This window comes from Balaenoptera borealis (assembly GCF_965194805.1).
Source record: "Balaenoptera borealis genome assembly, chromosome: 17".
NCBI lineage: Eukaryota > Metazoa > Chordata > Mammalia > Artiodactyla > Balaenopteridae > Balaenoptera > Balaenoptera borealis.
This window is the reverse complement of record NC_138876.1, coordinates 81,122,189-81,149,759: the sequence shown is the minus strand read 5'-3', so window position 1 is coordinate 81,149,759 and position 27,571 is coordinate 81,122,189. Positions and strand designations below refer to the sequence as shown.

Here is a 27,571-nt window from a genome sequence, read left to right as displayed (position 1 = left end):
CAACCTTCCTGGCAGAAGATTTCTCTCGTCCGTGTTTTACCCTTTGCAGTAGGTTGGCGTGCCCGGCTTTTTAACCATGGGTTTCTGTGTTACTTGAAAGCTTTGACCAGACATTAAGCAGATGCTTCTTCAACTCAACTCAGCAACTCTAGTTCCTAGGGGAAAATGGGGATAAAACCCTCAAAAGATAGAGCAGATTATCGCACAGGATGTAAGGATTGAAAAGTAGCACAGGACTCGGGACTTCTTAGTTTGTTTGATTGCAACTAAAAAAAAGAAAAAAAAAAGAGCTTTCTCTACAAACGTGTTTGGCTTCTCCTCCTTCACCCTCGGTCCACCTGCCTGTCCCCTTTGTTTGCCACACTCTAACCTAAGACAAAAGATCCCGGAAAACACTGGTGGGCAGAGCTCTTTCTAAATCCTGAAAGTAATGGCTTTTTGTCTACACCCTATCGTGTTGTGTGTTTATTAGCAATACATTTTCCATTTATTTTCTCAAAGATTGCCAATAAAGAACTGAATCACATAAGGGAGTAGCTGTAAACCCTCTGAGTTCCCTAATGTCAAACTCATTAGCATCCGAATAAGCACACAGCAGCACATCATCTGCACAATTGCAATTTTTTACTACTTTTAATAGCGTTTCTCAAAGGGCTCATTTTCAACTTTCTTCAGTGGTTAGTTGGTTCTCAGGGGAAAAGTAGCTTCCTGACGCTCGCGGCTTCCACGCAACAACCTGGCCGTTTGCTGTCAGATGCATCAGCCCTCTGCCCTAACCCCATCTGCTGTCTCTCCCCTCCCCGGGGATGAGAGTTAAGGCAGCACAGCTGAGATCCACGTGGAGCCGTGCACAGAGGACGCCGACAACATATAAGTTTAGAAATATGATTTGACACAAACGGGCTGGGAAGTCCAAGTGCATCAAAATACGGATGGGAAAGAGGGGCCCGCGGACGCTCGCCGTTCCAGGCGTCCATCATTCGTAACTCCACCCGCCGCCTTTTGGAAACACACCCTTGGCTGATACCAAAAGGAACCTTCCACTGCAATCGGTTCCCTCCATTCCCTGCTTGTGTCCTGTTATTATATCAAAGAGATACCTTAAGAAACCCATTTTTATTCATTGCCATCTTTAATCTCTTTGATGACCTTAAACCATGTTGTAAAACTTAAGGACTTCCTAAAATTTTCATAGGAGATACACATTTTGGAAGACAGTTAACCTAAGACTTGGAATCTTGACCAAGCTCCCCCAACTTGTAACTGAGTTAGTTCTATCCCCCGCCTACCAGGATGGACACTTTTCTATTGAAGCCCATCTCTTCATGAAACAGCAATCTTAAAAGGTAAAACTATATGACACCAAGGTGTTGGGAATGGGCTACACAGTCTTTCAGTGTGTGCTCTAAGTAAGTAAGACATGGCTTCCCTTGTTAAATGGAGTCATCACAGAGTTCTCCATTTGTCTGCTCTGCCATATGCCAGTAATTGGGGATGGAGTCCTAAATTTACAGCCGCTTCAGGGGTAAGTATTTGCTCCAGAAAAAGATGGTTCTTTAAACCTATAATATAATGTAATGAATCTGCAGTGTTATTTTTAAAAAAGGATATATCAGATTATATTTTATTAGTGGTGGTGGTGGGGTGACCTAAAGTGATAGGATGCAACCGTCAGTTGTGTCCTTAAAGCAGAGAACCATAGATCTACTTACGATTCAAAGAAAACTCTATATTAAAAAAGAATCCTCCAAACTAAACTCAAAGTGAAAAATTTGGTGAAAGGGCAAGTACATTGAATACGAAATGTCGTAGCACTGGTAGCCCTGTGATATAACTACTATTTTGGGAATTTGCTTACCAACAGAACCAGGTGGGATGCAAAATGCATGGCCGGCTCAGAAGTTTGGGATGCTAATTCAAGCTCCAAACACCACTCTCAGATTTAGTTTCCTGCCAAGTAAAATGAAAACAGGAGAATGCCAGCATGTTAACCTCAGCACTGCTGACCCTTGAGGTCCTGTCTCCTAACCTCTCACACTTTTAACCTCTCAGTCACTAACTTCGGGATCTTCACCAATTGTTCATTAGTTGAAACGATGAAAAAGGGGGATTATTCTTGCTTGTTTTTGCCTTTTAATGGGAAGGCAAGTCCTTTATAGTTCTAAGTTTCCAGCATTATTTTTATATTAATCACCATGATAATTTTAGTGAGAGTCAAATTTCGTATAAATCTGCCTGGACAGACAATCGAATTCTTTGGCTTTCCGTTTGCCATGTTGTGCCATTAAATTTCGAATGAAAATTTAAACCCCTTATTTTGATGTTTCTAGTCAATGAGCTATAGAATTGCCTTTCCTATCATAGCAAGAGATTATATATTTAGAAATTGATGCACACAATTTACGTTAGCCTACTGCCACTTTATATTTATGCCGTCAAAGATGACTTTCTTCTTCTTAGCTTTCCAGGTTGATATTAGGGGGTTAGGCTTCATTGGCTGGGGCAAATGAAGAGAAGTGGTGAGTTTCTTTTAAGTCGTTTTAGGCAAAGAAATATACTGTTGATTGGCCACAAGCTTTACTTTGACCATCAGCCCAGAGTTAGGCTCCTGGTCAGCGTAGGAGTAGAAAGAAGAGCTTCATCAAAACTGGAACAGCTCCGCAGGAAAAGCAGCTCCCACTGCAAAGTGGGGTGGTGGTATCACTTACTGTTAGGGGGGATGTTTTGGATTTTATGTCGCTGCATTTTCAACAAGACTAATTCTTTGATATCAGCAACCAAATTGCTTTTCATGATCCATTCTGAACGTTTTTTGCTTCCCCGAGTGATCAGTGAAGTTCAAACACAAACAAAACTTCTTCTTATGCAGTAGAGTTTGTTATTTTACAAGAAGAGGAGAAATAAGATTTGTCAATGTACAAAATTTCCATTGACGGATTTAATTGATTTTTACTGGTTTGCCTGGCTTTTTGAAATCTCTGCCCTATGGAGTCTTTCAAGGAATTTGAAGTACAAGGAATGCTATGGCAACTCTGATCTTCTCTAGAAAATGTAATTTTTTGCTTTGCAAATTGCTGTAGTCATACAGAGCATCAAAATAACTTCTGGTTTCCACTGAGATGGATAAGAAGTCATCTGATCCTTGTACTAGCAGGCATTATATTATTTGTGTTTGTCCTTCCATCACCTGTAAAAATAAAACACAGGGGCTTCCCTGGTGGCGCAGTGGTTAGGAATCCGCCTGCCAATGCAGGGGACATGGGTTCGAGCCCTGGTCTGGGAAGATCCCACATGCCGCGGAGTAACTAAGCCCATGAGCCACAACTACTGAGCCTGCGCGTCTGGAGCCTGTGCTCCGCAACAAGAGAGGCCGCGATGGTGAGAGGCCCGCGCACCGCGATGAAGAGTGGCCCCCGCTTGCCGCAACTAGAGAAAGCCCTCGCACAGAAACGAAGACCCAACACAGCCATAAATAAATAAATAAATAAATAAATACATAAATACATAAATAAATAAAATAAAATAAAAAAATAAAAAAATAAAACAAAACACAGGCCTCTTCTCCTTAAACTCTGACGCAATGCCAATAACTTGTGCAAGACCCCGATTTTTTCCCTGCAAGAGGATTTAACTTTCACCTGATTTAAGTAACAAAATAGCCCTCAAAGCTACTTAAAGCCTTGCTGCAATTAACATAGCTGAATTCAGATGCCATTCATGACTGATAATTCCAACACCTTGTGGGGAAAAAAAGTTGCATGCTGTAAACATTATAAACATATTCAAATAAGCTTAACACAATCTGCCATGCTTATTTCTGCCTAGATCATGGACCAGCGAAATGGTTAATGCAAATGGATTTATAATTTGCTTTGGGGGGCCAGTTTCTTCTCCTTATTTATTAGCCCAGCTGATGGGGCAGATTTGATGAGGCACTTCTGGAATAATTGAGTCATCACACAAAGAAGGCTGCTAGCATTCAGAGTGGTTTTATCAGCAGCAAGCAGGCCTGATTACTGACAATTACACTCTGATCCGGTGATGGAGGAGAAAGAGCCAACGAGTGGGAAATGTCCGTGTTTCTATCCAGGAATAATTTCTACATTCATTTTACATGCTAAGTGTTTCCTATCTCTGCATAATAAACTGTAAACAGGAATCGATGGCACAATGTCCCTTAATATTTCCTGGTAATGAAGACACAAATGTACAGTGAGTGCTGATAAATATAGATGAAACATAAGCTATTCTCCTAGTCTGTATTGTTACCTTTAAAACAAATGCATTTTTCTGGTAAAAGCATAATCAGAGCTAATGCAAAAAAATGACAGAAGATTGAAACTGTCCTTGTAACTACATAGAAACTTTGGAAAAGTCCTCTTAATCACTGCTGCTCACGGGCTGAAGGTGAGACAGTAGGAACCACGTCATTCTGCTTCTCCACAGTCAAAGGTGAAGAACTCCTTGGGTTACACACATCAGAGGACACGGCAACAGTGACTGTCTTTAGCACGCAGAGCCCATCTCAGTGAAGCTGGCACGAGGGGGGCTTCGCCAGCGTGGGTTTCCGTTTCCCCTTCATCAGGCCTTTCGACAGAATGGTGATCGTGAATAACCAAGTTAGACCTGAGATGGCAGGATCTGCCTTGGAGAGCAAGGCAGCGCTCTCTCCTGTGTGGCTTTTCAACCACTTGTTTACGGCATGGTTCTTAACAAAACACTATGAGCAAACATGCATCTCACAGAGATCATCTCATTAAACTAGCTTTCCCTCTGACTCAGAACCTAGTTGGAAATGCCCAGGGAAAGGGAATGTGCAGATTTCTTAGCGTGCTGCTATAGATTTTAGTGGGAAAACTTTATTTCCTGTAATATCAAGTTTCCGCTTTTAAAAAGCCAATCAGGTGTAAAGCCCTGCATAATGAACCTGCTTGGGTCTGTTTGCTTAATCTTTTCTCTAAAGCCCCTTCCTGGCTTCCAAAGAAATAAAAGTTATCCTCTGTTCTCCTGTGGTAACTATGGAAACTCTGTTTTATCAAACTAACCACTTAACTTCAAGGCTTGTGTTGCAAGTAAATGTGCTATTTTGAGTAAATCTATACTAAACAACCCTATAATGTCAAAACATTTTTAATAACGTTCAAAGAGCACTTGTTGATTCAGAAATGAGGTTTTTCATTATGTAAAGGGAATTTTCTCTATTTAAGCTGTTTTATTCTATAGATTGTTACACAATATGCTTGATATCCTAAGACATTTTCTATTTTCCTTGCCCGATTTTAAGAGGTTTTTTAGATTTTTTTTTCAACAAGTGTGCCGCTTTTCCCAACAAGAACTGTTCATTTTGCATTAAAATCTTCACCATATTCTGTAAAATTGAATTAAGGTAAAAGAATAGAGTCATTTATCTTTATTGTCTGACTAGGAGATACGGGAATGGGAGAATCTAACGAAATTTACAAAGAAATGACCTGATTCTCAAACATTGAAGCCAATGGGCACTGGATTTTTGCAGAATGATTGTTGGATTTTGTTCTCATTACAGTGTTTAATTTAATATGGATTCTGTTAATATAAGTCTCTTTGTCCTAAACACTTTACTTATTATTGGGTCAATACACTTTTATTGAGAACTGATCTAGGGAACTCCATGTTAGTCTCGGGCATCAAAAGATATAGAAAGCACAGCTCCTGCCCTCGTGGTACAAACCAGAAAACTGAGGATTCCAGTAGGATGTGGAAGGTATGAAAACTGTTGCTTCCATGTCCTGGCTATTGTAAACAGTGCTGCAGTGAACATCGGGGTGCATGTATCCTTTTGGGACATGTTTTTCTCCAGATACATGCCCAGAAGTGGGATTGCTGGGTCATATGGTAGCTCTATTTTTAGTTTTTTAAGGAACCTCCATACTGTTTTCCATAGTGGCTGCACCAGTTGACATTCCCACCAACAGCGTAGGAGGGTTCCCTTTTCTCCACACCCTCTCCGGGATTTATCATTTGTAGACTTTTGGATTATGGCCATTCTGACTGGTGCGAGGTGATACCTCATTGTAGTTTTGATTTGCGTTTCTCTAATAATAAGGACCTACTGTATAGCACCGGGAACTCTGCTCAATGTTATGTGGCAGCCTTGGGAGAGAATGGGTACATGTATATGTAGCTGAGTCCTTTGCTGTGCACCTGAAACTACCACAACATTGTTAATTGGCTATATTCCAATATAAAATAAGAAGTTTAAAAAAAAAAACACCTAAATTCTCAAGTTAAAAAAAAGAAAGAAAGAAAGAAAGTATGATAACGGAAGAGGCAGAAACAGCGACGGGAGTGCAGCCTGGAAACGCTTCCAGAAATGATGAATCCTGAAGAATTCATCCTGAGAGATTCAGAGACTTTGGCTAAAATAAGTAAACGTCCCCAAAGACCAGTTGAAAAAAATACAAACAGTCGAAATCATACTTGGCTTGGTGAAACAATGTATTAAAGCCATATTTTTGTATAGTTACGCGAGGGTCCAAGGAGACCAGCTGGTCAAATGACAGAGCTAAAATTCAATGTTTAGAATGTGTTGATGTTATTCGTAACTTCCAAAGGAACTTTTCCCTTCAGTATCAGAGCTGAAAAATCTGTCTGTTGAAATGCAATTTGTCATCCATGCTGTGCTGCAAGAGGCCGCATCTCACAGAATTCTGTGTCCAAGTCCTGTTCTGAGGGCACCTCCACCCGGATTCATAGGTGCTGCCTGACGCCACGCTGACTCAAGGTCACTTTATCGTCCTGGCGCTGGTAAAGCTCACGGACGTGAGGGGCTGTGTAGCGTTGACCTTTCATTGCAACATGATGTTGTGGCCAAAGTAGGTGCTCAATATATTATTACTGAATTCAATTAAAATAAGCCAAAGATAATACTCTTCAAATGCTTGAGATATTATCCTATTAATTGTATTCAAAACATAACTTCTCAGCACAACATCTGGAACTTATAGAGTTTGTCTGTTTGATTGCAATGCCAGGTAAGCAGAATTTACGATTTTGTCTTCAATGTTGTCTTCCCTTGTGTTAAAAAGTCAGCTCCCGTAACACAAAGGGGAGCAAGCATAGATTGTAACAGATTTTATGGTCAGATTTCTTCCCCAATGTCTACTTTCATCTAATTTGCATGAAAAATGACAGTATGTGATTTAAATCAGTCCCTTTGTGGGGATAAAAGCCAAAGGTAAAACAGAAATATTAGTCTTATTTTTCCAAATTTGGCAAGAAAACCATTTAGGAAGATCTCCAACTCACTTAAACTCCATCCAGTTTCCAGTTTCTATACCTCACTTTTCTTACTCAAAATTTGTCAGTATGGCCAGTGTCCTAACCACTATGCCCTTACGTTTTACGTTAAACAATGTACGTCCATATACTCCAAATTGATGACTTCTCTATTGGAGATAAAAATGGAACCACGAGGAAAGACAAAAGTCATCCATTATTTTTTATCAAGATAGTAAAATGATATGGTATTTTCTAAATACGTTGAGCTCACCTTGACTGAACTCTCACCCCATGAAAGCAACTCTTATGACCACCACGACGCACTCTTTTCCTGTCACCATCCCGTGCCTATGGGGAGACTCTACCCATTTCACAGTGAAGAAAGGGAACAACGTCAGCGTCCCCACGCTAGCACCAGGCTCTGTGTGACAGCCCTGTGGTTCTAGGCGCCAGGCTCCGCGTACACTGCAACGGTCAGATCAATTTTCTCTCTGCATCAGAGAGGTCGCCTTTCCCACGGACATTCCATTCCTCTCACCCAAGCCCAGTGAAACACAGATGTACTCACCACCCCAATAAAGCAGGTACTCCTCTGTACCTTGGAGGATACAGGCATCATGTTTACAAAAATATCACATGGAGAACATTTTTGGTGTGGGCAGCGGTGTTGCAATGCAGAAGACAGAAATCTCAGATTTAGTGATAACCATCATTACAATCTACAGATTCCAATTCCTAAAAATGACTTATTAGTCTTGGCCTCTCAAGAAATTTTTCTTCTCTTCATTCAAACACAAGAAATTCTTCATAGGATTTATACTGTCAGCTGTAAACTATGTCCCATCTATAGGTTGGCTTATCTTCTGTATTAGTTTCCTGTTGCTGCTGTAACAAAAGTCCTCAAACTGTGTGGCTTAAAACAGCACAAATAAGTCAGTATCTTACAGCTCTGGGGGTCCGGAGTCTGGGACGGTCTCACCAGCCTGAAATCAAGTCAGGCTGAGCTCCTTGCTGGAGGCTGCAGGTCAGAATTCCTTACTGTCATAGGACTGAGGTCCCTGTTTTTTTCAGTGGCCGTTCTCAGCATCTCGAAGCCACTGCTTTCTGGGGCCCAAGATCCCTTCCTCCTTCTTCCAACGGTTGGTGGAATTGAGTCCTTCTCAGGCTGCATCTGCATGACTCATTCATCTGCTTCTCTCTTAAAGTCGCTGGGATTAGTTGGGCCCACCTGGATAATCCAGGAGAATCTCCTCATCTCTAGACTCGCAATTTAATCACACTCCCTTTGCACGTAAGGTAACGTATTCATAGGTTTCAGGAATTGAGACATAGATGCTTTGGTGGGGGGCCATTATGCTACCCACCACATTCTTCAGCCACATATGTAAATACTGACTGTGTTAAAGTATTAATACTCCTCATATGAGACAAGTGAAGTCATAAATCAAGATGAACAGGTGTACACACTTCTCAAAAAAAATACACAATTGTAACTCAAATGACCAGGATGAGACCAACATTAACAAAATCAGGCATCTTTGGTTGTCCCCTAAAACCAAGTTCCTTAAATTCTCAAGTTTTCGAAGGCCATTGAAAAGTTAGGGATGCTTCTCTTTTGGGGGGGAAAGTTTATTTCTAAATAGTCTTAGCTTACCTTCCCTAGCGTCCACTGGATTTGAACTGGAGAGTTTCCATTGCTAGTGACGAGAAGCATCATCAGAGGGAAAATGGAAAGAAAAAGAGAAACTTAATTAAATGGTAATTATCTACAGCTTATTAACTGTATAAAACAATCTTTTCAAGTAATTTACATACTGACTGTGAGAGAACAGATCAGGGCACAAACCAATCTTCAATAGTTCAACAATATTCATTTGAAAGAACTCCCCCCTCAACAAGAAAAACAGGTGTCTACTGTGATCAGAAAATGCTTTTTAGATTTGAGTCCTTTTGTCTACAAGTACATTTGAGAACCTTTTCTGGGGACACACCTGAGAGTGAAAGTGAATTATCAATGACAGTCTTTTTTTTTTTTTCTTTAAAAAAAAAAAAAGAATCAGTGGTTTAACACTAATTTCTAATCAGATCCTACAGAAAGGAACAGCCCGCACGGCAGCTGTACTTTTCCCAGGGTTAATTACCTTTCACTGCTCTCTGCTAATGAGTCAGCTGTCCCTGTCAGAGCACAGCCCTGCTTCATCTGGAGGCCTCGCTGTGGACAAACAGCTAGTGACAGTCTTATTTACATATGGGGGTGTTTGTTGTGCAAAGATTTCCAAAGGCTTTTTTTAAAAAAAAGATCCCTTAATTTTCATGTGTTTCCACGCTAAAAATATTCTTACAAATAAGATTTTACTTGGTCAACTATTCTTTTCTGCCCAGGCCACTGGCTTCACTACGAGAAGATGGAAAATGCCGAGTCCTGGAAAGAGGCAAACTTCACGGCCTCCACAGAAAGCTTTGTCTTACTGATTCCTCAGCATCGTAACAACGACCCTGTGGGGATGAGGCAGGACTCGAAAGTTTGCAACCTCCTTCCCTGGTAAAAAGACTTTCTAAAAAGATGCATTCCAGAAAATTAAATTAGAGGGTAGAAAATAAGATAGAAAGACACAAACACATCTTGGATTTATTTGTACATGAAAAGTGAATTAGAAAATTGAGTTTTCAAAAAAAATTAGACTTGAAAACTATGCTTTCTCTTAAAATTGTGGGATATATTGATATATATGTGTCTATATACGTGTGTATGAGTATATATGTATATATGTGTGTGTGTGTGTATATATGCACACATATAATTTATTATCCAGTTAATAGCTCTGCTACTCATATCATGGTTCTGCTCTCCATCTCACAATGCAGACAGGGTGCCTTTACATATTTTTGAACATTGTAGCCAAGAGGTTTACCCATCTCTTCCCCCTTTTTATTCCAGAAGGAACTGAGAGGGATCCACAAACAGTAAAGTACCCACTGATCCCACTCAACAAAAATGTGTGTAGTTTGCCAAGCCCTCTACTAGAGATGACTGAAAGTTTTGGCAAAAAGATAGATGGTCAGAATTTCATTTATTTAATTGCAAAATGAAGACAAACAAGGATGGAGTTATAGATAGAGGAATACTATGTAAGTGTTTTTTGTTCTGACAAGGGATCGAAAAACTGGAAAATGGAATGAAATCACTGGTATGAAGTGGTATAAATAATAACTGGGATTCAAAGTGTATCATTTAAAATATACAAACCAGATAGTAAAAGATTATATTTTTTTAAAAAAGGAGAGAAATAAAGAAGAAAACAGAAGTATTGATATATTGATGTAAGGTAAATACTAGAATAAAATTAACAACTTCTACCAAAAGAAATTAAAAAATAGAAATCACAATATAAAAAGCTAGGGAACATTTAATGGGTAATACTGCCTTGAAAATAATTAAGGTTTAAAGGTAATATTTCATCGTGGTTTTGTATTTTGTTGGCTGAATGACCTATTAACTACTTTATAAAATAAGCAAAACACATGAACTCTTTTCTTTTTTCATGCTGTTATCTGTAAACATTTCTTTCTGTACTCTCAGGGTTATTCCCACAGTTCCCTAATATAAATAAGTTGAATTAGGGTGTTTGAATATATTTTGGGCAGTGAAAAAAAAGCATCCACTGATCCCACTTTGACAGCCTCCCAAATGCCCCTGAATGGCAGGTACCCTCCCCTGTAGGTTTCCTGCTCTAACCCTCAGGTCAGTGGCTTTCAGGTTCTAATATGCATCAGGGTCACCTGGGTGTCTTGTTAAAGTGCAGGTCCTGATTCCGACACCCCGAGGTCCTGTCATCCTAATGAGGGTCCAGGGGCTCCCGCTACTCCACAGGCCACACTTTGAACAGCAAAGTGTCAGAGCAGTGGTTCTCAAACATCAGCCAGCGCCAGAGTCACCTGCAGGGTCGTCTGGAGAGGGCCTGAGAGTGTACCTTTTCAACATGTTCCCAGGTGATGCAGGTGCTGATGGTCCGGGGACCACACTTCGAGAACCGTTGCCTTAGAGAGTCACTAATACAGGCTTTGAAGAACTCCAATCCCAAAGGCCAAATCCCCTGCATCCACATGCAACAGAGGCGCTTCCCCACTCTATTCCAGAGCTATGTATTTGCTCTGTATTTAATAGTTTATGATAGAAAAGAACAGATAAAAAGTGAATGTTCTGGCCCATCGCTGGAGTACATTCTGAGAACCACTTTATAGCTTATTGAACTTGATCTTCCCTTCAGCTGAAGCCATTCATGTTGAGAAAGAAACAGCAATTATGTACTTCTTCATTACAGGTGCCATTATCAAATGTAAGCTCACAAATTACAGATCTAAGACTGCACAGCATTTAACCTGGCCCAAAGCGAATAAAATAAGAGGATGAATTAATTAAAAACGATATCATAAAAATGAATTTCCATGTCAAGCAATGATGCGTATTTCCTTGAGACGTTCTATGGTTTACCAGCCCTAGTAAATTCTGACTTATTTCTAAGTGGCACAGCGAGTTTCTCATAGACGCTATGTGAAGTGTTCTGATCGCTGCTATTTTGAAGAACACATTATCCCGAAAACTTCTCGAAGGATGAAAACACCTTTTCGTCTAATACTAAAAATAAATTTACATCGCTGTCCTGGTAAATACCTCAGTGACAAAGCTCTTACAAGGTCATTCTTCAACATTGTTCATTGGAATACATATTTTAGAACTAGGAGAGTACAAGCAGTTGGTAGTAAAATAAATTGTAGAAGGAAACACTGGTGAAGAGTGTTTTAGTAACGAGATGGAGGGTGGTTCTCCAAACAGAAAATGACTCACGGAGCAGAAGTTAGGTGCTTTAGCAGTGATGTGCTCAGGCCAGGAAAAACTATCTAGTGCCCTGAAATGTGAACTTATTAAACAACACTCCAGTAAAGCTGGGAGAATATGGCTCAATATAAGAAATAGCAGGAAGCAAATGAGAACAGTTTTTTCAAATTCTTTTTCAAATTCTTTTCCCATTTAGGTTATTTCAGAGTATTAGGCAGAGTTCCCTGTGCAATACAGTAGGTCCTTGGTGGTTATCTGTTTTAAAAGCAGCAGTGTGTACATGTCAATCCCAAACTCCCAATCTATCCCTTCCCCCAACCCTTCCCCCCCAGTAACCAGAAGTTTGTTCACAAATGAGAACAATTTTAAAGGAATCAATGCCCCTTCTGAATTCTCACCACCACTTATGTCTTGCTACCCCACTGATATTTATTTAACAAAGCTATTTTAAAAGTATCAACCTCATCTAAATACAAGATAATGTCACAAATAAGGAATTTGATTAATGCTGGTATAACCAACCTTCTCCGTATAGAACAGTATTATTGAATGAACTCATTAACTTATTCGCTCAAATCTTCATTAAGCACCTATTCTTCTGGAGAAGAGGGAAAAGTGTTTATATAAACAGGTGGAGTCCTGTAGAGAGGAGAGGGGTGTAAGGTGTGTGCCCCTCTCATAGCACAGATACTTCTGTCGAACAAAGCAAAGAGGCGATAAAATGAAAATCTTTGAGAAGAGGGTGCCGCGTTTATTTCTTGGTAAGTTGGGAGAACCATCTGATGGGTTTGACGAGCTCTCTCCTGAAGAAGCACAAACATCAGGGTGTATAGTTTGAGTAGAGAAGAACTCATAATCCTACAAATTCGGGTCAGCTGTGCATTGTGCTGTCACGGCTGACTGTTGTGTCAAGATCCTAACCGATCTCTCTGCTTGGGCGGTTTTTAAGAGTTACAATGAATCAGACTAAATAGGAGCCTTCGGTCATTTGAACATCTGGTTGTACAGAGAGGTCAGGACCGTTCACGTCAGGCACTTTGTCCTGTGCTTATCCAATTCTGGTCTGTTATTTTTATTGGTTTTCATTCGTTTTTGCTGGTTTCTCTCTAGATTCCAGTGTTTCATTATCTGTGGCAGGTTACTGAGGGAATCTGATCTTAGTTTTCCATCAGAGGTAACAGACTACGTATTTTGGGGGTACTTTAAATTTTTCGAAAAGTGTACAAGAAGAAAATTCCTTGGAAGAACTACGGAATTCCTGCTTTTAAAGACTTAATTTATACAGTGTGTTTTCAAAGTGAATAATGAGAACGCTCATGAAATGAAGACTTGGCCTCCAAGTAACCTGGATGGGTTTCCTCTCACCTTTTAACTCCTCCTCCCAAGCGTGGTTCTGTGTTCCCAAAGGAAGCCCCCCTAACCCCATAATGTATCACCCTCGACATGCTCTCCCCTGCTCACTGAAGGCTCCTGCAGGGCCGGGACAATCTCCTCTCTGCTTTCTCCGTAGTCCAGAAGCCCAATGAGAGTGTTGACTATTTAAGGACCACTGACCAATTATTAAGAAAATAGGGAACTGTGATCGAGGCACTGCCTCTGGGACATGAATTTTAGGAAAACAATGGATCAAATATCTAGAGATAAAGCATGAAAGTATCCAGTGCATGTAGCAAAAAGTTATGCTGGTGAAAACATACAGGGTAGATCAACTTGTAAGACTAATAAACGTAATGCTTAAAGTAGATTATTAATATCTGAAAACTAGTGATGTACAGAATAACAATCCTATGAACAGTTTACTTGTGAATTGAGATTAACTTTACAAATTAAAAATAACTTTGCAAATTAAAAACGGACAAAAAAGTATGTAACTATTAATAACTATTAATAACCTTAATAACCATTGACGTTAACTCAAAGTGGGGGGGTGGAGTTAAAACTTAAGGACTGTCACTGCCAGTTCAGTCATATGTTAAAAATAGAAGAGTGACTGGCATGTTACAAATGCCTAAAGAAACTTAATTGGGCAGTTCTTAAAATGTCATGAAATAAAATTAAAAGGTAATAGAAGAAACATAGTATTATTAATCATGCATGTGCTAAGCAACATGTTGATCTCAAATTAGACAGAGGAGGTGGTGGGGAGTAGAAAGTGGTGGACGATGCTTTAAGTGATCTGCAGGAGGCAAGACGTAAACACAAAATCAGAGGAGGCTTTCAGCGATCACTGCCATCAATCGTGCCTGGATGTTGATTCACACACCAGACTGGGCATCTCATGGTCGTATTATCTTATTTAAGCCTCACAACAACCTCAGGAGGGTGACATTATTATTCCTAATTTAAGTTGAGCTGGTGCTCAAGACCATGTGCGATGCCAGGGTTTCTCCTGCCGTGTAGCACTGGCTAAAATGGCAGGTGGAGCCTGTATGTCTTTCTTTGAGCAAACCCTGGAAAGACCCACGAACTCAAGGAATGAGAACTTCTGTGCTGCATTTAGACTGAAAATAATGGGATAGAATGTTTAGACAATCAGTAATGCGTGCTAAGATTATGGAGACTCTGAAATACGGTAAAAACCATAAAACCATATGTGGGGAAATACAGTGATAAATGACCTGGGAAATGCTTGTTGATAACGGGAGACCCTGAGCCCTGGCCCAAGGCAGCAGGTGTAGAGGGGTGACGCCAACCTGAATTTAAATCCTAACTCTAACATTTGCTAGTTCTGTGATCTCAGGTCTGTATTTAACCTCCCTGATCTTCAGGTTCTTCATCTGTTAAAAAGATACCATAATAGAACCTCCCTCTAGAGCTGTGAGGACTTATGAGATGTCACTCATAAAAGGCATGGCACACAGTACAAATTCTATAAAACGCCATGATCCCCAAAGAGATCAGTTTTCATGCAAAGCCCACAGGTAGGTGGTACCCAATTAATAACCCTGCCTGGTCACGGTGAGGACATGTGTTGGTGAGGCTGATTAAATCTTTGGAAATTTAACAGACCATTTTCTTTGTTAGTGGGAAAATTCATGAAGTATTCATTCAAAAATCTTTGTTGACTTTTTCATTCTATTATTTCTTTGTGCTAGATACTGTTGTAAATGCTTTATATTTTTATATATTAACTCATTTTGCACAACAATTAAGTGAATCAGGGATTATTAATTTTTCCCATCTTTCAAATGAGGAGATTAAAACACAGAGAAGTCAAATGCTTGCCCAGAGTCACCCAGCTCTTGATGAGAAGCCCTGGGAATTGGACTCTCGCTGCAAGGTCCATGTGTTTAAGCACAGCAACCTTTCATCATCATGAGAGAGGAGATGGAGAAGCAAGGATGGACAAGACAGAAATTATATTCTTGGGATTATATTCTTGGGAGCCAAACCAGAGTCAAGGAAACAGTAAGTGTACAGTGCAATATGAAGCAGTGATCAGCGCTATGGGAAGATACTCTAAAAGATGGGGGGTATTTTAAATTGAAGTAATAATAATCTTTGTTCATTTAAGAAAGAGTACAAGAACTGTGCCTACGTTGAAAAGAGTTAGAGCCCTCTATCCAGAATGTATAAAAAAGATCACAACTCAATAACAGAAGGACAAATTGCTCAATTAAAATTGGGCCAAGGACTTGAACAGACATTTCTCCAAAGAAGACATACAAATGGCCAATAAGCACATGAAAAGATGCTCAACATCATTAGTCACTAGGGAACTGCAAATCAAAACCACAGTGAGATACCACTTTACACCGACTAGGATGGCTATAATTGGAAGACACATAATAACAGGTGTTGGTGAGGATGTGAAGAAATCGGACCTTCCTACACTGTTGGTGTGAATGTGAAATGGTGCAGCTGTGTTGGAAAAACGTCTGGCAGTTCCTCAAATGGTTAAACATAGGGTTAGTATATAATACAGCAATTCAACCCCTAGGTACATACCCAAGAGAAATAAAAACCTATATGTCCACACAAAAAACTGTACGTGAATGTTCATAGCAGCATTGCTCATAATAGTGGAAAAGTGGAGACAACCCAAATGTCCATAAACTAATGAATGGATAAATAAAATGTGGTCTATCCAATCCACGGAATATTGTTCAGCAATAAAAACGAGTGAAGCACTGATACATGATACAACAGAGATGAGCCTTGAAAATATCGTGCTGAGTGAAAGGAAAGTCACAAAAGACCACACATGATGCTATTCCATTTATATGAAATTTCCAGAATAGGCCTGTCTACGAAAACATAAAGTCGATAAGTGGTTGCCTAGAACTTGGGGCAGAGGGAACATTGGAGGGTGATGGCTAAGGGGTGCAGAGTTTCTTTTGGGGGGAAGGAAAATGTTCTAAAACTGATGCATAACTCTGAATATACTAAAGACTTTTATTGAACTGTAACATTAAATGGGTAAATTGTATGGCATGTGAATTATATCTCAATAAAGCTGTTTTAAAAAACAGATCGAGCCATACAGACCATAGTGAGGAGTCTTTTTTTTGTTTTAAGTGGGATAGGATGCCCTTGGACAGCTGTGAGCAGAGGTGAGAAAGCAGGGAAGTCAGCGTCCAGGCCATGGCGGTCATCTGGGTGTGAGGAGGTGGACCTCCTCTGGGGTGGAGGTGGTAAAGCGACAGACAGCCTTGAAGTTCCATCTTCAGTGTAAATCAAGGAAGAGTACAAAAAGGAGAGCGATAAAGAACAGAAATGGATCTGCTGCCTGCTATGAGACAAACTCATCGCTCCCAATGTCCTCACGAATCCTGGGTGGAGAGAAGCCAACCCCTCCCCTCCCCCTCCCCCTCCCCCTCTGCTCACCTCTTCCTCATCAGCCCCAGACACTCTCCTTTTCCCCTCCCCTTTCCTAATCATCTGCATCTTCTAAGACAGCTCAAAGCCCTAGCTCCTCTGGTTCTCTTCAGTCTTCTGAGTTTCCACGCCAATATCCATTATGCATAACATTTAGGAGTGAAGTAGAACCTGTTGTTTTTAATATGATGTAAATGTAATAATTAATAAAAACTAATATGTTAAAGGCACTTACAGTTTAAAACCATTCCACACACAGTTGAAATAGGACTTTGCTGCCTAACTTTACAGAAAATTTTGGGGGCTACCTACTCTGAATGGTCCTAATGTCTCATCCTTACATGCACAGACCTACTTCTATCTGCATCAACTCCTGTCTACTCTGAATGGTCCCAATATCTCATCTCATACATGTACGGACATCCTTTCATTTGCATCCTCTCCTCTCCCCCTTGCTCCGGTTTTAGGGTGAGAGGTTCCCTGCTGCTTTCTCACGGTAGGCTCTCCATTGGGCTCTATTACATTTGCTTCCTACTTGGTCTAGTTTGTTTTTCATCCATATCTTCAAACTTTCCAGCCTTCTGATGTCTTCTGGTTCCTTCTCTTCAGTATATAAACACATTTCTCCCTATATCTTGTTAACTCTGTTCTTCAGAGTCAAACTTCTTAAAATCCCCGGAGGCTTTCTGTTCTCAGCGCACCGTTCCTGCACAGCCCAGGGCCACCTGGCTCCCGGCCCGAGTCAGCTCGAGCATCTCTGGAAAGACCACCAGTGACCTCTCAGTCAATGTGTCTCATGCTGCATCGTCAGTCTATTTCCTGAGCAAGCCGTTTACATCCTTGTCTTCCCCAAATCCCGGCTTTCTCCAGCCTTCTCTACATTCCTCCTTTGTTGGCTCCCCCTTTTCCATCTTCCCGCCAAACACTGAGATTTCCCGGAGTTGCTAATCTTGATCCTTTTCTTACTCCGCGCATTCTCCTTGGAAGCCACGTCCAAATGTCCATCCCTCTGTCTCAGATCCCGCCCTTGAATCTCAGATCCACAGATCAGCTGGATACTCGGCATTACCACCTGGCTGGCTTGCATTCAAGATGTACATCACCTTCTCCTCTAAACAACCTCTTCCTTCTGAGTCTCTTCACCTGGTTACCCAGCCACCTGTAATCCCAGCCACATGGCTGTCATTCATGACTCCTGACCGGTTTTCAAATGTCTGCCCTGGGGCTGCCTCTTGCATAACATGGGCCCCTTGGGACTGTGAACGTCAGTTTGCCCGTGTCACCTGCTATGGTATGAGATCTTACAGTACTTGTGTCTGTACCCTCCATGCGTGACAGAGTTGCTGGAACACAGTAGATTCTCAAGAAGTTGGTTGACTGGATGGATTCAAGGCCCTTTAAATGCCTCTTCTATGAAATCTTCCCTGAGGCTACCGCTAGGCAAAGGTGGTCATTCTATTCTTTAGGCCATAACTTTACCTTTTAGGGGAAAATAAAACTGACTGTGCCTGGTGAGGTGCTCTGGCCCACATACAGTAGGGCCGAGTGGCAGAGTGGAGTGACGTGTGGCCGTGGCCTGTTTCATCTTTGCACCGGCCATGGGGAAGCCCCCCATCCCGTGAAAAATGACCCAGCCAAGGTTGCAGGCTTCACCTACACCACCGTGCTTTGCTCTGGCTCATAAAGTCCCTCAGGGCAGGTGCCACGTCCTACATCCACTGTCTATACTTCTGGAACCTTCTAGACAATATTTCTTAGTCAACTGAGAGCCTAAATAACCTGTTCACAGTTTTCTAGTGCCGATATTTACATTTCTTACTTCACTCTCTTGGAAACTATAAATACAAACAATATCTTAAATCATATCCAGCTGGAATAAAATATTTTAATCTCCTGTGAATTTCACGTGGTATCTACAATACCTAGCAAGAGTTCCATTGTGATCGAAACTCTTCATCCTTAGATTCTTTATTTCAACAAACACTTTTGCATTTGAACTCACAATGTTCAAAGTTCCTATGCTAGATACTGAGAAGAATAAAATTATTTTAAATACAGTTTCTCTTCTAAAGGATTTTTGTCAAATATCATTAACTTGACTCTTTTTACTCAGTATTATATTTTCAACATGGTATTTGCAAAAGATTAAACAGTGTTTTCGGGTTAATCTTCTATAGTAATTTAAGGAAACTGTATGAGTATTATAATAGTAACTGCCTAATTAAGATCTAAAATGCAAAAATAAATACTACAATGAGCCTAAACATATTTGTAATCTGTAATTTATGTTTCCAAACCTTTTTTTAAGCAAAGTGAAATCTTCACAAGTCCACAGAGAGAAGGGAGCACAGAGGCTGGCTGTGTAACCCATGCTGCCCGAGGCCACAGCGCCGGGCAGGGTCAGTCGGGCTCTGACCTGCAGCTCTGAGTCCCCGACAGGCTTATCCATATCCCCGGGGGGGTTTCCTCATCTATGAAAGGGGATGATGGCAGACCTCACCTATCGGCTTTTGCTCTCGCTGTGATTGTGGTTAAAATGAAAAGAATTCATATCTGGACTCAAAATAGTGGCTGGCACCAGGTCAGTGTGGTATTGCTATCATAGCAGAAAAAAATAATGTCTTCCGCTCGACACCAAAATTCTCAGAAGAAGAATGCAACGATCAGGTGTTTCCAAGTATCTGTGCTTACGCTCACAGACCTAAGATTTCTGGCTGTTTGGCAAATGTCTAACTTCGATGTGATGTTTAGTCTCAGAGCTAAAGCTCATACAGTTCTTAGAATAGGCTACTTCCGATACCAAGGTTACTGGCCTGCTAAACATCTATGTCTTAGGTATACCGAAGACATGCTGTCCGTGAACTGTTTCTCAAATCTTGGGATGTTTCATTATAAAAGTTCATGGAGTTATAGAATTTGAGGAACGAAAAGGACCCCAGTGGTCACCAAGCTCAGCCCGGAATGTGACAGATGTTATCAAAATAAAGCAACTGGTCGAGTCAAGATCATTCAACCCTTAACCATACTTGGCTGTGAGTAGAGCCCAGAGTCCGTGGGACCCAGTGTCACTTGACACTATGTCGCTGACAATGTTTGTTTTTCCCTAATCTCTGTGCCCAGAGACTGCATAGCAGAGAAAGAAATTAAGAGCATGGATTTGGGGAACAGTTAGATTTGGGCTCAAGCCTCAGTCCTGCTGGTGACCTCAGGGAAAGCACCTGAATGTGTCTCAGCTTCATTTGCTTTATCCGCTAAAAAGGGGTACGAAGGGAAATCTTACAAGTATTACATCACATAACGCGCGTAGGGGTTTAACACAGGGCCGGCACAGCGCGTGCACTGGTGAAGGACAAAGATTGCTATTTTATTACTGTTGTCACGTACATCATCCTTGTTATGAAGAAATTTATGCGCACAGTGTTTGTATCAGAAGTTCTTTTTCTTATTGGCCAAACCTAAGAAATAGTTCTTGGGTTGCTGACTTAACAGGTGTGCGTTGAGTGTGAGTGCGTGCGTGTGTTAGGGAGAGGGAAGGACGGAGGTGTGTGTTTCCATCATTTGACAAAGCCAAGTCCTGGGATCGCACGGCTTCTGTCCGCCCCCCTCAGCTCACTTGCAATCTGCTGTGATACGGCCTATATACCATCTCCGACCACAAAACCTGATTGTTGGAATCTCCGGGGTTGACCAGGTTTGATTATGCAGGAACAGTCCCAAGGAAGTAAGTGAAGCAGGCATGGGATGTCACCAAACTTCAACTGTTTATGGGAGCAAAGAAGGGCTACCAGAAGATTCCTGCCACAGGAAATCTAATCAGCCCGTGATTTCCTACAAAAACGCTTGGAAATTTGACCTTCAAACCAAAGATCCACATCAAAATGTACAAACTGTTCTACAATCTGAAATCTATGGCTGGAAGGTAATTCAGCCAAATGCATTTCAGATAAATAAAACCAGTGGAATATTCTATTAGCTCAAAAGGTCTCGGTGAAATAGATTCCATTTACCTGTGAAAACCAATGCAAGCAATATTCGGAAAGGTTTTTTATTCGTTTGTTTTGTTTAGACTTAGAAACTGCCTTTCAGGAGTGAAAAGGTAGAGCTTTAATCCCTAGGAAAAAAATTCCTAAATACCTCATAGAACTAGGATAATGCTTCATGAAGTCAGAAGCAAAAAAAAAAGAAAAAAGAAAAGGAAAAAATAACTTCCTCTACCATTAAAAATACCCACCACGGTACCCCGATCTCCATTCTTTCCCTTCCTCAGGCCTGACATTCTGTAGATGACCGCCCTTATTTGTCCCTACATGTTTTCCAAAATATAAAAGTGAAATAGAGTCCCAAGGGCACAGTACTTGAAAGGTTATGAGAGTTGGAGAATTTTAACCATGCCTGCCAAATCAGCAGATGGCTTGTGATTATAATTATATGCATCAATAAAACGAATAATCTTTACAAAATTTGAATTTCTACTAAAGTAAGGGATTTAGTAAGCAGATGCAACAGAATGCATTTTGTTTAACCCTTTTGGTAGACACTGGTATATTTCACACACAAAAAGGTCAAGGGCGCTGTACACAATAGGTTTGCCCCTTTTCTGGAGTAGTCATTTCGTCAGCTTCAATCTTTTCTTGATTTCATTTTCTTCATGAGCATATTTCACCCTCACCCCTTTTTCACCCTTCAGCATAGAAATGTTAAGACTAATTCCCTACCATTGTTTGTTATTTGAAAGAAGAAAATTTAAAAGAGGTAAATACCTTCATTCTAATTCCTACCAAATATGCCACAGAAACGAAAGAGCAAACAGTGGATGCATCTTCCTAGCTGATGGTATTCTTTTACAAATTAGGTTTTCAATAACAAAAGTTTTCATTTTTTGTTTTCTTATTCTCTTTAATCTACTTGCCAGGAATGAAAATACTGTTTATTCTATTTAAATAATTAACCATTTCATTTCTGGCTGCTTCTGCCTAACATTGCAAGTCCGGATAACTAAGTTTTGTCCCGTGCCAAGCATGAATTCCCTCATGTAGAAATTGGACACGTATATGACACATCTGAAAAAAAAAAGGGTGAGGCAAGGTTTACACACTGGCCTTGAGCCATGTTTCCTTCATGAGGAAAAACTCAAAATTTAGGAAATTAAATTAAACTACCTATGTTACTTGTAAATTTCGGAAAAGGTGGAGAAAATGTACCATCCATATTGGTATACTTATTTGGCAATGAAATCATGATGTAAATATTTTCTCATGGAAATACCAAGTGTAACTCTTCATCCTAATAGCATATCAATTAATAGGTATTTTACTCTGATAAACCAACAAATATAATATTTAGGAATATTTGGAGAACATATATTGTGCAAGTACCTCTATACCTTCATATTTACACTAAGTCAAATAAATTAAAATGCTCTGATTTTAAAAGCTATTATACTTTTGTAGTTAATACTACTTAGTAGTATAAATAAGTCACTAGTAAGACTTTGAACGCATTCACATTTCTGAGGTTGATGCAATTTACCTGTGGATATGAGATACATGAGATCAGAAATTCTTCTTAGCAACAAAATTCTCACAAAGTTGCAACTTAAATGTACAGGTCAAACCCTATCAGAACAAATATTCTTACAATCAGAATCTGAAGAGTTAAACCAAGAAAGTAACAAATTCGTACTTGAAAGCTTATAAATTTGATGCTACATTTGACAAAACACTGTTCAAATACTTGTAAGGACACTCGGGTGTCTCTTAGAGTTCACTGGAATGAAATTTTAAAATATTTAGCCGTCAACTAGTTTCAAGTTTCTTTAAATAGTTAATAGAATAAAATATTTTCCAATCACAATGTCCTTGAAAAAGAAAATGTTTTTTTACCAAATCAAAGTATCAATTAAAAGAAACAATCTAAGTCAAAACCTTATGAAATAAATCTCAAAGGGACAAAAAAATAAAGATACTAATTTTAAAAAATGAGGAGTAAACCTAATAGTAGTAGATAAAGACCTTTGCTGTAACTAAATATTTAAATTATGGATATTCCGTTTTGAAATGAAATGAATTTCAATTTCACTGAAATGAAATTCAGTGTTTCTGCTTGTAGAAAGTTGAAGTTGAAATGTAATGAAATTTTAGCATACACTTGATTGCTGTTAATAAAGCTATGCATAATCAATCTAATCACATATATCAATATACATTTGGTATTTTTAACTTGTTACCTTAGACTTGATACGAGCACGCAGCCATGTAAAATGGTTTTCACAGTCTTTCAAGGAACCTCACAAAATTGAGGGCTCTGAAAGTAAAAACATGAGAAAGAGTTCTGTAAGCGTGAGGCAAACGTGGAAGCGTCTTCACCTGATATCGGCAGGGCCACTCACTGGTTCGAGCGCCAAGGGAAAGTTAAAGCAGCAAAAGCTTTTTAAATACTTACATTATCTTATTTAGTTTTCACAGAAGTTGTAAGGCAAGATTTATCCACCCTGGCTCCCATCTAACAGACCAGAAAACTGAGGCCCAGAAAAGTTCAATAACTATCCAGGACCACAGATTTGGTCAATGGAAGAGCCAGGTTTCAAACATATGAACTCGGGAAGGGAGTGGGGTAGATTCTCTGGTCACTTTGTGTCAGTCACATGACACTCATACAACGACGGCCTTACCTCTAGGAAACGTGTCATAGTTCTGCTTAGATGGTGGGTAGTTAGGGCTACAAATGAGCTCCCTGTACTAACCACAGCGTGTCATACAATCCTTTCAACTTATAATACTTACTTCTCAAATAAACCAATCTGAATAAAAGTTCAGTAATGAAGTTTCCTTCTGTCAACAGAAATGAAGTTCCTCACATTTCTTTGAAGAAGCAAGTTATACAGCAGATAAAACCATTTTCTTCGGGTATTTTCAGTTAAATTTTTAAAAACCTCTTTCCAATTCAAGACTAATACTGGTGAAAACAGGTTCACGTAAAGCAAAAGTAAGGATCTGTGCCCTCTGACCTTAATTACAACGCAGCCCGATTTTGTTTTGAAGAGTGACAGTCATATTTCTGTGAAAGTAATCCCACTCAGTTTTATCCACAGTGATGCAACTAACAGACTTGGGCCAAGATTGCCCACCGTTTGCTGGACTGAAGGGCAGCAGTCAAAAACGTACAGCCGTCCGAAAGGATTGTGTGTTTTCTGAACATTTCACTCCTGTAGTAACATGATGAACACGAGCAACCGCAGAAAAAATAAATTATACTTCACAAGATTCAGATTTAAATTGTTCAGCACAGAGAGAGAACCTCATGCACCTAAAACGCCCAGAAGAATGACCTAGTTGCATAACTCTGCCTTAAACCAAGATTGTTAGGTTGTAAGAGTAGCCACTTTCAGACAGCTTGCTTTTTCCACGAGTTCTGTCCCATTAGAGGCCTGGTGATGAGATGACATATTAGGAAAATCTGAATTAAGTAAAATCAAAGTATCTCTCCCCTACATATAGTTTACTTGAAAGAACAAGATGCAATTATACCACTTTCTTCACAAAATCTATTTCCCCCTAAATTCTGGTTACTATAAAAATAATACTTAGAGTTTGTAATACATAATATGTGTTATGTACTCTACACATACAGTCTTAAATGACTTATATAAAGAAAATGAATGTTGGGAACACATTTGGAAGGAGAAAAGTACTTCAAGACAAAAAAATTAAAAAAGTACGTGACCTCTGGTCACCCAGACCATATTATGAACTATTATGAATCTCCCATGAATACCAGTAGCAAGCAACTTATTCTGTATCATAATATTTCCATATTCTTACATAAATAAAATGTTTCAGGGCAAGTAATGCAAGTTTGCAAACTGGTTTCTATGTAATATGGAGAGTTTTAATTCATGAACAGATGACATGCCATTCTGATATCAAATGACAGTGTCTTCAAAAATTGAATCCTGACACGGATATTATGAATCCATCTATTTTAAAACAGCACACTTAACAATACTTTAAAAAATGTTTTCAATGAGAGTGTCAGAGTTTATTAAACCGTTGACAATCCACTGAGCTGACGGTTCTTAGAATAAAATATTGAATTTACCTGAATGTCGTGGAACAATATCATTCTCTCTTGAACTAAACAGCCTCTGAGTACACACGTCTAAGGCAGACAGACATTTCAGCAAGGCAAATAAGACTTTCTGGCAACTTCCTGTTGCCATATTTCTCTAAAAGGATCCTGCAACGTTATAGTTCAATACTAAATGCATTTTTCAAGGAACACAGTACCCCCGTGCTGCTCAGTGTCAGATAGCTTTGATTTTTTTCCCCAAGTCCAGCAAGCAAATAACCACTAATCCTACTCAACATTACAGAGTCACAGCAATGATTTTATTTGCAGATTCAAGAGAACTGGAACGCACAAAAAAAGAGGAGCTTTTATCTCCTTGTTTTGTTGTGTCTGATTGATTGATTTTTAAGATACTGATCGAGGAAACGGTTGTCCCACATCTGTTAAATACATACTAGTGGAGGGGACAATTTTATATTAACAAGAAAGAACTTCACTGCACCCATTCATACCCCAGTTTCTGTTGTCTCCTAAAAGCAGTAGGACTAACTAAAATCAGAGTTACCTCATGCATTTGAAAGTTTTTCAGAGCTGCACACACACCTGAATGATCGTCACTTGCAGAAGCCCCCTTTCTCCAGCAAATAGCCCACCTCTCCAATTCAAGTTCCCTTGCATTTTGGAGTACACTCGACTTTGAAATGTAAAAACTTTTATGAAATGGCAAAATGAAACAACCATAACAGCAACATAAGAGCTTTGATCACTGAAGCAGTATTTCCAGAAGTGATAGCAAAATCCCTTCATTCTGACCTACTTGTCGAGAATCGGACTTGCATCGCCACGGTTAGGCTAAGATTTGTTCTACTTTCTCCCTGGGGCTTAATTGCCAGACTGACTTACCCGTACCTCCTAGCCTTTGTTCTGCCTCTCACGATGACCTCAGGGAAGCAGTGATGTAGAATAAAGCAGGGGTGGGCTAGGGTAGTCCAGTGTTTGTGTCGTTGTGTGGTGTGCAGGGACACTCTGTGATACTCTAGTGAGCTGCTAAGCTTTTTTTGTAGGCTTTGTGTCATTTACTTAACGACCAATCTCATTAGCTGCCAGGGTACAATGGGCTGATGCATTTTCTATGTACATACTCTACACAGTGACCCTCAAGGTTGCCGAAGGTCTATTTAATCAGTCAAATGCTGAATATATTTGCAGTAAATCACTAAAAAAAAGGAGAGAGAAAAAAATATGAGACTCCCGAGGTATCTTACAGGCTTCCTATTTAAGGGTGGTTACTCGCAGGTAATAAAATGCATGCATCTTTAGCCAAAACAAGGGTAGAGCAGGCGGAGAGGAATTCTCTAGTTGGCATGGGTGACCTTAATTTTTTTAAAACCGAACTTTCAGCATCAAAGATATTGTCTCTGAGCAAGGAACCCGGATTTGAAATTTAATTTCTGTCTTAGTTTAATCTTATTAGCAAAACCAAAAAGCGCCGCATCCTCTAGCAGTTTCTCCTGACTCCGAAGTTGCCCCCCGCCCCAGTCCTACCCGCTGCCCGAGCAGCCTTGGAACTGGCAAAGTTACGTTCCTGCCCTCTTTCCGTGACAAGGTAAAAACCCTTTTAACTCTTATGAAAAATGAAATGCTGACAGCACGGGGAATGACGACAGCTGTCCATAAGTATCAGGGAGAGCTCTATTGTCCAGGCAGTCGCTGGATAAAATGAACCCTTTACAGCAGAGGCTGTTCAGCTTGGCTAAAGAGTATGGGGAGAAGCGGAGGAGGTCACTGGAGATTTCGCACACTAATTTAATCTGGGAAAAGGACAGCCTCTGCATCTCCCCTGAACAGACTGGCAGCAATCTGGGCCCCGCAGAACTATCTCCTTTTGCCTGTGCTCTATTTATTCCTTATCTCTGTTTACCAACCGCTAGGTCCCTTTCATTCACACCACGAGGCCGTTTTTCCTACTATCAGTCAGCAGCTGACACTGTGGAAGAGCCTCAAAGGCAAAAAAAAAAAAAAAAAAGAAAAAAGAAAAAAGATCAAAACTAAACCAAAGCTGTATAAACAATGCAACAGTACAAGTAAATGCATAAACCCTGATTCTTAACCCAACCCACAGGGTGCAAACAAACCCACCACAGTGAGCCATGACCACAGAGAAAGAAAAGTCCAAAACCATTCATGAAATCACCATCCGAAAAGAAGGGTTCGAAGGGATGCTGGCTGCTGAATCAGGTCAGGGGCGTTCTTACCTCTATCATAATCAATTGACTAGCAACCAGGACACATTTACCTTGCCGAGGAAGGTGAGCTATACACGTGTAAGGGGAAACTCAATCTTATTAAGATGCCAGCAGATTAAAAAAAAATCCACCAATACGATTATAAGTTAAAGGGAATTCAACAACATTAACTTTTTCAATACCTCATCGTGTTGGTTAAATTTAAACAATTCAAGAAGCTGGGCATGAAACCTCTACCATTTTTATATAAAGATACTAAAAAGTCCCATGCAATCCAGCCAACCAGATCTTTTTTCCATGTCCTATGTCAACGTGATTAACATAGAAAAGGAGTTGGGGAAAG

At 40.0% G+C, this 27,571-nt stretch overlaps 1 protein-coding gene across 11 annotated transcripts in view; it reads right to left on the bottom strand.

The window, feature by feature from the left end:
* ST18 (ST18 C2H2C-type zinc finger transcription factor) overlaps positions 1-27,571 on the bottom strand; it is a 372,885-nt gene that overhangs the window by 99,969 nt on the left and 245,345 nt on the right. For 6 of the 11 annotated variants that reach the window (XM_082362994.1, XM_082362995.1, XM_082362997.1 and 3 more), the window contains one exon: positions 8,915-23,218. In XM_082362994.1, the coding sequence (XP_082219120.1) occupies positions 8,915-8,977 (63 nt within the window). In that variant the 5' untranslated portion in view covers positions 8,978-23,218. Of the gene's footprint in view, positions 1-4; positions 23,219-25,585; positions 25,879-27,571 lie in introns of those variants that run through there. The other 5 variants (XM_082363000.1, XM_082362990.1, XM_082363001.1 and 2 more) reach the window with 5 other exon arrangements.